This window comes from Montipora capricornis, chromosome 10 (genome assembly GCF_036669925.1).
Source record: "Montipora capricornis isolate CH-2021 chromosome 10, ASM3666992v2, whole genome shotgun sequence".
NCBI lineage: Eukaryota > Metazoa > Cnidaria > Anthozoa > Scleractinia > Acroporidae > Montipora > Montipora capricornis.
Window position 1 is genome coordinate 21,616,051 of NC_090892.1, and position 10,000 is coordinate 21,626,050.

General features: G+C 40.2%; 1 protein-coding gene across 1 annotated transcript; it reads right to left on the bottom strand.

The window, feature by feature from the left end:
* Positions 1 to 98: 98 nt before the first annotated feature.
* On the bottom strand, positions 99 to 3,633 carry LOC138019392 (peroxisomal succinyl-coenzyme A thioesterase-like). The gene is made up of 2 exons (XM_068866164.1): positions 3,107 to 3,633; positions 99 to 1,486 (listed from the first exon to the last, which is right to left on the bottom strand). The coding sequence occupies exons 1-2, from the start codon at positions 3,609 to 3,611 to the stop codon at positions 717 to 719; spliced, it is 1,275 nt and encodes a 424-aa protein (XP_068722265.1). The 5' UTR covers positions 3,612 to 3,633; the 3' UTR covers positions 99 to 716.
* Positions 3,634 to 10,000: the final 6,367 nt, after the last annotated feature.

Here is a 10,000-nt window from a genome sequence, read left to right on the forward strand (position 1 = left end):
CCAAAATGAGCGAGCTGTTTGTGCATGTACTTGACTCGATTGCAACGCTTGCAGCGGAGTATTTATGAAGAACTGATTTCCACACATTGTAGGGCTTGGAAGAAAAATAAGAATATTTATTTTTCATATTGTTATAATAAAACAAAAGTCCAAACCTTTTCAAGGAAACGAAAAATCAAAGACAATAAATATGTACTTTATCGATGTCTATTTAATATTTGGCTGAGCGCTGTCGCCATGCGGGCCACGTTAAGCGAGGAATCCCGATTATCCTTGATTAGTGTTAAAGCCGCACTTTGCTTTATTTATTGGAAATATACATTCCTATTCTTCAAGAAAACTTTCTTTCCGTTCGCTTGTAGGAAATGACACAAATTGTCGCTTATTTTCTCCCGAGTGGCTACATCAAGCAGAAGCATAGACAAACGGGCGCAAAGCATGCCGTTCGACAGAGAAAACCTTAACTACACACAACGTTTTCCTCTCAGTTTACAAACCTACTGCGACCTTCACTTACAAACCCCTTACCGGATCATAATTCACTAATCACCATCGTCACAACAAATCACATTACTTTTCCAACTACCAGTCACAACACAGGCCAGTGCCTTCACTTGCTTCAGTTCACTGCACGGGGTTATTCAAAGGTCAGTCACTACCAACAGTCCCTCTCAGGAGGTATCAAACTCCTGGGTTCAAACCATTTTCTACTTTAGTCAAGAAATATTTTTTGCAAGGAATTTCAGACTCTCATTCCAATATAGTTCTGATGCCTTCGCTTGAAGCGCTGTATTTTCTCCACCTAGAATCCAAACATCGTTGTAAATCTTTACATATTGCTTGGAACAAGGGGGAAGATAACAAGGTGTAATAAAATGGCCAGCCCCTGCAAGAGGCAAACTCTTAAACAGGGACCCTTTCCCATGTTGATCCATACGCTGAAATATTTCCTTGCACATCCACTCTATTTCAGGGTTAAGCTGATCTGCAAGGCCATACACGAACAACACAGGACATGTAATATTCTCCACTGGCACAAGTGACGGTGATCCCGTTTTACAAGCCTCTTTCCTTTTAAAAATTGAAACAAACTTTTGGTAGCTGTTGTAGTCTGCTGCCATTGTTTCAATGGGATAACCTGGTATGGTGAAAGTCTTGCATTTAAACGAGCAACCAATGAGAGCATGAGATCCGGAAATTGATATCACCCCTTTGATTTTCTGAGAAAGTTGTGATGCAATTGCCACGGCAACAACTCCGCCAAATGACAAACCAACCAGACTGACACCATCCGAATTGATCTTGGGGTGGGCAGACAACCAGTCAATTGCCATCTCAAAATATGAAAGGTCAAGAACATCATACCTCTGAGGAAGATCTCTAAACGCACAATATGCCAAGACTAAAGTTGCAAACCCATTGGATGCCAGAAGAGCTGCTCTGTCCTCTCTAAGGCCACCTGTGCGACCCCACATGTCCACGACACCTGCAAATGTAAAATACTTGCCTGTTAAGGGGGGAGGGGGTAGCTCTTAACTACAGAAAGACAATGGTTGCTAAGGAACTGTGGTTGTTCAATCAAGAGCCCTTAAAAAAAGGAATGCACGGTAACCTTTTCAACGGAAATCTGACATCACTTCAACTAGAAGGCGCATGCGCAACTAGTTCCAGTTCTCTGTCGTGCGTTTCAGTAAAAAACATGTAAAAACTCTTAGGAAACGAAAGAGAGAGGCGGATGGATCATTTTTCGAAAACTATAGCATGGAATTTCTACTTGGACAAAAAATAGAGCTGAAATTTTGAAAAGTGGATCAAAGGAGGGCCTTATGACGTCACAAGTTTCTTTTTTTTGAGAAATATATTTTTTAAAATCTATGTACAGATTTTTTTTCGGAAGTTTCTTATACAGTTGCGGTAAAAAATGTGAAAAACACAGTTAACTCGCTGTCACGTGATTTACCAAATATGGTTGAGATGACTATTTGAAGGAGTCTATAGCAACGGTTTGGTAGTTAAGAGCCACCCCCCTTAATCCATATTACATAGGAGATGTGCTATAAGCTGTAAGGTAATCTTTTCAGGTTTGCAATCTTTCACTTCTTCGCATAAACCCATGAGTTTTGTATCAATCACCCAAGAAATGAGTACTGAAATTCAACTCTCTCTTGCATGTGATTTGAACCTTCTATGCCATTGTATAAAGTGCTGTATTTATTCGTCTACTATCATGAGGAGACAGAAGTGGCTCTTTGGGCGTCACGCTTTGCAGTTTCGAGAGAGCGTAATTACAACAGAAAAAGATATTTTATTGCAAATTAAGTGTCATCTGAAGTTATCTGACAATTCCGGCATATTTGTCACGCGACTGAATCACGACATATTGTATCAACCACATACCGCTAGTCTGTCAAATTTTGATTGAAAAATGTATGCATGCGCTCCCAGATAAGCCCTTTTGCAACCCAATAATTTTGGAATTTTTGATTACTAATCAGTTAACCAATTACCAAACCGTAAAGGCTTAAATTTAAAAAGTAGCGTACTTTTAACTTGGACCTCAATTTGCATCTATAGCATGAATCTATGTACCGTCGTTTTCATCTAAGCGTGGACACACGACGGGAAAACATGTTCTTTGAAGTTTAAGTTTGCCAGCCGTTAACATCAGCAAACGTTTGCGTACGATAGTTTAACAGAACGAATTTGAAGTATACTTTATCAGATCAGGGTCAATTTCTTATAAAAAGTCTTTGATATCCAGTCTTGCTGCTATTCTAGGAAAACTTGCATAAACATCTCTCAAACTTCGAAGGATTGAAGAGAAAACTTCTCATGTTTGCAACCAGTTAAAGCATGTTTTCCTCGTGACGTGTCCACGCTTAGGTGAAAACGACGGTATTAAGTAATTCTCATGCTAACCCTAACCCTAACCGTAACCCTAACGTGTGGAGATATCTTAAGCTGGAGAACAATCAGTATAGAATTTATTAATTCTAAGAGTGACTTCATTATTTCGTACGCACGTACCCAAGAAACCTTAAACAATTATTATATCAGGAAATTGTGAGGAAAATAAAACAAATTAAAGCAAAATAGTTAAGCTTACCATGGAAGGGACCATCTCCAGGAGGAAGGAATAAGGTTCCATAAAAGCCATCATTCTCTAAGAAGCGTCTACTAACACCCTTTCCCATGTAAGACCTTAGCAATGTTACGCTTCCCGCTATTTTGTTCTTAGGTTTGTCAAGCGCTCGTTCATCGTCTCCACTGTACACATCTATGATGACTTTCAAGGGTGTTGTTACATCTCGTTTTCTTAGCAAATCGTCTCGATCACCGTCTGTAACTGGTTTCATGCTCCAAAACAACCCCATCGGCTCCACACCAATGTATGATCCACCCAGGGAAGGGTCAGACGACACGAAGACAGCGCCATTTTCGCTGGCTTTGTATTTGGCCAATGACTCAAAGAGAGTGTTGCTGTCGTCGATGGTTCGAGCTCGCAAAATAACACTCTGATTATGACACAGGTTTCTCACAATTATTTCAATCTTTTGATCGATTGTCGTTTCGAGTGACGGTTTCACTTCAATTTTTGCCAATGTAGCCATTTCAAATAAATGCAAGGGTAGCTTTCAAGATTATGCGCATGAAGTATCCGTGACCTCAACCTGCACTTTATACCCTCCGTATAAATTACCCGTTTTCCAGCAGTAGCGGTCAAATGTTGGAGTAGAGGTCATTTCTTTTTTTAATTTTTTGGTACAAGAATTTCGCATGACATTTACAACAAAGTATACAAAATGCAATGCACAAGAAAGCAAGAACAACTTCCATTCAATTTTTTGAAGTGCAACAAATACTCGTCTGTGTAACCTCTTCATGTACATGATTATTCAGCTGGTTTCATCAAATCATTTTTCAGTAAAAAATAAATTAAATAAATGTTGTTATTAGTGAAAGAAATTATAAGGTTTTGTATGAGAAAATAAACGAGGATTTACCCTCGAGTCTCGTTTCAATGAGTTCTTTTTACCAATCGTTGCTGTTCTGATTTCAACATTGTAAATATGGCGTAAGTCGATCATACACGCTGAAACAGTTCTCAAAACACGTGATCAGAGAAGTTGTGAATTACCCTTAATTCTTTGCGAATAAGCGCTCGCAGTCCGAAAACATGGCGAATTTTGTTGTTTTGATCTGCAATAATCGAGACTTAAAGCATTCTCGTTCCAAGAGCTGCGATCCTCTTGGCCAGCGCCACGGATCGAGAGCTCTGGGGCCGGTTGCTCGAAGTCTGGTTAGCACTAACCGTTGGTTAAGAGGCATCAAAACCCGCAGGTTTCCATGGTAGTTAACGCTGGTTAGCGCTAACCATGCTTCGAGCAACCTGGGCCTGGCTGGTACCAATTTTTAGTCAGCGATTCGCGGACTTCCGGTCAACTGCGCAGCCGCAGGATTCAGAGTGAAAATAGCTATCAAAGTCTATCCGAAGGTTAATTTAAAAGATTGATCTCTTTCAGGAAGCGTTACGTTTGTCCTTAGGCCGGACTTTTAGGTTCTGCCGATCTTCAACTGAGATAGAAGCGGTACGAAGTTTTGAAATCCGTTGTCCGAGATTTTAAGAACGGCTGCCTGTAAGAATCGAGAATAGTCCGTCAACGACCATTTTGGTGGATAGCTCATATTTTGCCCAAAGATACCCTTTAGTGAATTATTTTCAAGAACCACATTTAAAAGTTACAGCGATTCTTATTTTTTTAGAAATTTGCAAAAATTTGAAAAGGCGGTTTAAGTGCGGTTTTCTGTTTGACAAATTGTCCAAAATTTGCTGCGAGAACCAAGCAACGGTGAAGTCTTTAAATGAATTCAATTGGAACCAAACTTGACAAAAATTAAGAAAAACTATTCTTGTTCATTTCTACTTCGATACTTTTTACGGAAATGTTAAAATTGTGATTTTCTAAGCTCTTTAAAGAACATCCTTAAAGACCGCATAACATGGCGGCGGAAAATGGGTGATATTTGACGCGATAAAAATGTACCTGGTACCTCATTCTTAATTTTTTTTACTTCATATTCTTCAAATATTGCTATTATTCATTTTCTGTGTGAAGTTCTATGCTCGAACTCGGCACGCTTCCCTCCGAAAATATCAGAAATGTTTGTAACCTGAGCGAGCTAAATGACGCGAAATTTGAACGCAAGCTGATGCTAATTATTCATGTAGAATCGTCGAACTGACTAATTTTCGGCTTTATAGCTTGGAAAGCTCTAAAAAATGCCAAGTTATTGCATTTGTGTGGAGGCGTCTCCACACAAATGCAAAGCCTTATAAATTTGAGTAAGACATTTCTTCGAATATCTCCCGCACGAAACGTTGCACAGACAGGAACCTTTGCGAGGTTAAATATACATCTTCTTTTATCTCTTTGATTCTTGACTTTATTTGTTAAATGGTTTTGATGATGGTGTGACAGTAAAAACCGGCAAAAAGTTAGCCTCCGTACGGTTCCTGTATTTCAAGCCATACGAACTTGAGCCGGAAGCCAGCGATTTCCCGAGAGTTAGCTCCATCCTTTCACCTGTCACTCCGAGTGCTTGCTCGCAGCTAGAGTATATCTCTGAAAATTTTTTCGACACTTAAAATTCTACTACCAGGATTTTTAAATGATTGCAACAGGGTTTTCAAAGGGCAAAGACTTTCAGTGGCACTTTTCACAACAAACGTTAATTAACTAAAACGAAAAAGCAAGTTTATTGAAAGATAATTACCGGCAAAATATACCAATTTTTTTCTCGTTTAATATTAACATCATTGCATCGTGTGTCAGGAAATATCAGAAGTTATGTAAAGACAACCGGCTTAACGTTGCACGTGCATCCGGAACGTAAGCTGCACGTGATCGCCTAAACAGACATGAAGTACAAACATGAACGGTTTCTTCGAGCCTTTTAAGCTCCTACAGCTAAAGAGGATAAATTTAAAAGATAAAGCTTAATACAAGATTCTGTATTATTTTGCATTATCGATAAACAATACATTAAATTAATAAATATATCTGTATACAATACTCCTATTATCTTTCCACGGTTGAAAGCAAACACGCAGATATCGTTGTTACATCGTCTTTTAATCGCAGTCATGTTTTAGCTTGATTACAGCCATGACAAGAATCCTTTGCAACTGTTTCTCGTCTTTGAAACTCGGCAATATTCTATCTCGTCAGTCTTATCGCATGCGTGCCCGTCTGGTCTTTCAACCATTCGTAAAGTCTTACAGCTTTTAGTTCTTGCTCATTTTGATATCGGCCTTCTGCCCTCTGTAAATGCTTTTGTAACACTTGGGAACGGTCGTGTTTGTTGAGTACTTCGCCAACTCGCTTACAAGACATTGGCTGCCTGTCTGCAGAACGTACGAGATTTTTGTGCGAATTGTGGAGCTCAGGCTGGCCGATTTGCGGTAAGGGGTTTTCTTTCTGCGTGCTTCTTCTGGACGAAACTGAAACGATCTCTGATGCGTCGACCTCTGTGATAACCGAGAGAGTATGCCTTCTCTGAATGGCTTGCTTCCGTTGGATTTCAGGAAATGCCGACTGTTTTCGATTCAATGAATACATTGGATGATATCCTGCATACACACCTTTTTCTAAATTCCAAAAGTCAGTACTCTTTGCCTTAAAGGCAGAGTGATCGATGCCGGCTTTTTCTACTGTTCGTCTTACATTCGGCAAACAACAAATGTCTCTTGTTTCCCTCTCGGAAAGGAAAGGTGTGTTCTCCTTGTGAGGACCATGAAAGACCAGTAATGGATTTGAGCTTTTGCATGCAGGAAAATCCTTGATGTACGAGTTGCAGGGAATTTGTATCGGGTATCTTCTATCCACTGATAAACTGCGTTTTGCCAGTAATTTTGTTGTCGAAAAGCTTGGCCCTGATTTCTCCGATGAAGTAAGCATTTTCAAAAATTTCTGTGTACGTACTTTTCAAGACAGTTATGACACTTGTCGTAAATGATGTTGCACTTTTTGAAAAGACTCTGGAGTACAGTGAACACGCGGGTCACTATGGGGTCAGAGTGCTTCCGAGAAACAAGCCAATCAGATTTTCTGTTTACGTCGTGATACATCTTGTTATATAAGAGGTTATATTGAGGCTCGGGCTTTTATCAAATTAGAATTTAACTTCCTTGTCAGTGGGAAATAGCATTTATGAGGAGGGGCATTTGGCAGGGGTACACAACTATTCGCCCACAAGTCACAGCGACATTTGGTTTTGTTTTCAAACGCTGTGTTGTATAATGGCGTGATATGGTTGGCTGCCTTTCCGTGTAACACGAAATTTGCATTGAATTTTTACTGTGGGCCTAAGGGGGGTGGCTCTCATTTACAGAAAGGCAATGGTTGCTAAGGAAGCTTCTTAGTCAAGATCAAGCCCTACAAAAAAGGTTGCATGGATGGCTCTTTGAAGTAAGTTTTTCAATGGAAATCAGTTTGGTACAATAGGCATGAAGAAGTTGAACATTTCGTGGACTCCCTCTGCGTGTTTCTTGTGGTGCTCTGTTGGTCAGCACTGTAAAAAGTAATTCACATTCCATCTTCGAGCGTCTAAGCATTTCATGCACAGGTTGAAATCTTCCCTGACACCTCAACTGTGACTGACATGCAATCGTGGCAGGTGTTGTGACTACTTGACTGCACGTGGGATTAATTTTGCTGCGTTACGCTTCTGAAAATACGCCATTTTGAAACGGGCGGACAAACGACTTATCATTCGCTTTCCCAGGGTTGACCCTTAAGGAACCGCCGGGGATTTGTTTTTGGCGTGAAACAAAAGGCTATTTAAAGTGCTACTATGACCAATAGACCAATTTTTTATTTTTCTTTACAATGGATTTCAAAATTATGTTAACGAAACAGAAAGTAACTTAAGCCTTCATTTAAAAGAGACACCTGTTTAAATTAATTGGAAATTTCCTATTTAAAGGTCCGCCGTTACTAAATTTAAAATCTTGAAAGAGCTGGATCGAGGAGCATATGACGTCAAAGGCTCATTAAAAATGCAATGCGTGTGTGTACGCGGCTGAATTAATATGCAGCTCGGGAGTTTCGGGCTTTCAGACTTTTAAACTTGTGTTTTGCATAAATAAAGCAAGCTGCGTTTACACGTTGAAATTTTAAGCTAGTGAGTCAATGACGCCACCCAAGTTCCCTAGATCCAACCCTCTGAGGTCCAATCGGTCAGGTTGGAACGTGAGTATAATGGCGGGCCGTGAAATCCAAAACTCACACTCAAAGTAAACAGCCTTTGGATAAAAATCAAAGCTCGAAAATTTGCCAGTCAAGTGCTAAGAAATCACACTTTCAACATCTGAAGAAAATGAGGGAGTAATTTTTTTTATCATAGTAGCACTTCAAGCTCTGAGATTTGGAGTTTAATAAATAGCTGACTAAATCCCCCTCCCCAGGGGCAGGAGCGCCAGAATATGTGTACTGTATTTATCGGCCAGGAGGCCTCTGTCGCAAAAATTTGTGCCCAAGGTTGTGTGGACGGCCCACCCAATGCCACAGGCAAAGTTTTTGACTTGAGAGTCGGCTGATAGACGTTTCTTCCTCTTGGGCACAAACAAACATTTGGTTAGGACTAAGTTCGTCGCACGTTTCTTGGTCGATTTCCGTACCATCTTCCTCGGTGAACACAGAAACAGTGGCGCCTTCGTTCATATGCCAAGTTTCCTCTTCGCTAGGATTCAGACATCTCTATATAAAGGTGAACGAATACCGTAAAACTGCCCATGTAAATAAAAATTTGGTTTCATCAACGGAGTGTGATAATGTAATTGACCACCGTACACCGTACCCCCTTTATTTCTTTGCCCTTGTAAATGTGGTGGACATCAATACTTACTATACTCAGCTGAACATTTTAATCGAAGTGATTAATAAAACTAACTTTTGCACCTTCGAAACCGTCAGCAAGTATAGACCTATATCACTCAATGTCCAAACAAAATATTTTGCGCGTCTAACCTCTCATTCAGTGTGAGACTAGACGTGAAAAGACAATGCAATGACAAAGCCTTTATTTCCTTCGGACTCCAACATGGCCGCCGTACGATAAAGGGTGTATGGCCTTTCGCTTTACCCTTTTCACGTCCCACTCTTAGGCGGCATAATTTCTTTAATACAAACTAATCCGTCCTCAAGGACCACCAAAAAGTCAAAGAAGGGGGAGGTAGATGTGATGAAATGTCAGTGCAGCCCTAATCAACGCGAAAAAGACGTCACGTGAATTTGGAATACCGCTGAGCGGTTTCGGACAAATCCCAGAGGTGTGAATCCCGAGGGTTTTCGCGTTCGTTATAAAAAATGTACAGTGCCCCAACCCTGTTCGGCGGTGTCATTCTCCGGGGAAGCCAATGAAGTGCTCAAGTGCGAATACAGTGTTCGTATGAGGACTGCTGCGTCAAAGAACTGCTCTGATATTTGAAATACTCCAAAATGTTGAAGAGAACAGAGAGAGACGAACATGTCTGCGTTTAAAGTTGTGGGTTATAACTGGGCTTGAAGGCATGAATAATCTCGCTTTAACTTGCCAGCGAACAGGCTCTTTGATTCCTTAGGGTAAAATCCAAAAGTTTAAGCAATAGCGCACAATTAAATTTAAAAGCGCCCTTGAAGGGCTGATAAAAACAAACTCGAGGAATATAACTCAGCAAAGAGTCTGATAGCAGGATACACTATATAAGTCTTTGTCTAAATCCTTCAATAGTGCTTGTTTTGTTAGAGTTGTCAGAAAATGTTTGGCCAAGGCAAATGAGCCAAGAGAAATCCATTTCAACAGCGAGGTACTTGGCCCTTCATACTACTTCAAATCTTTGTGTAGATTTCAAATATATACAGAAGTTATTAGACATTTTTCTCTTCTCAAAAGATACTGCAATAAGCGTTTTGTTACAAAGGAGCTAGCGCTTTATTGTCAATAGTGTATTGCAAATCAA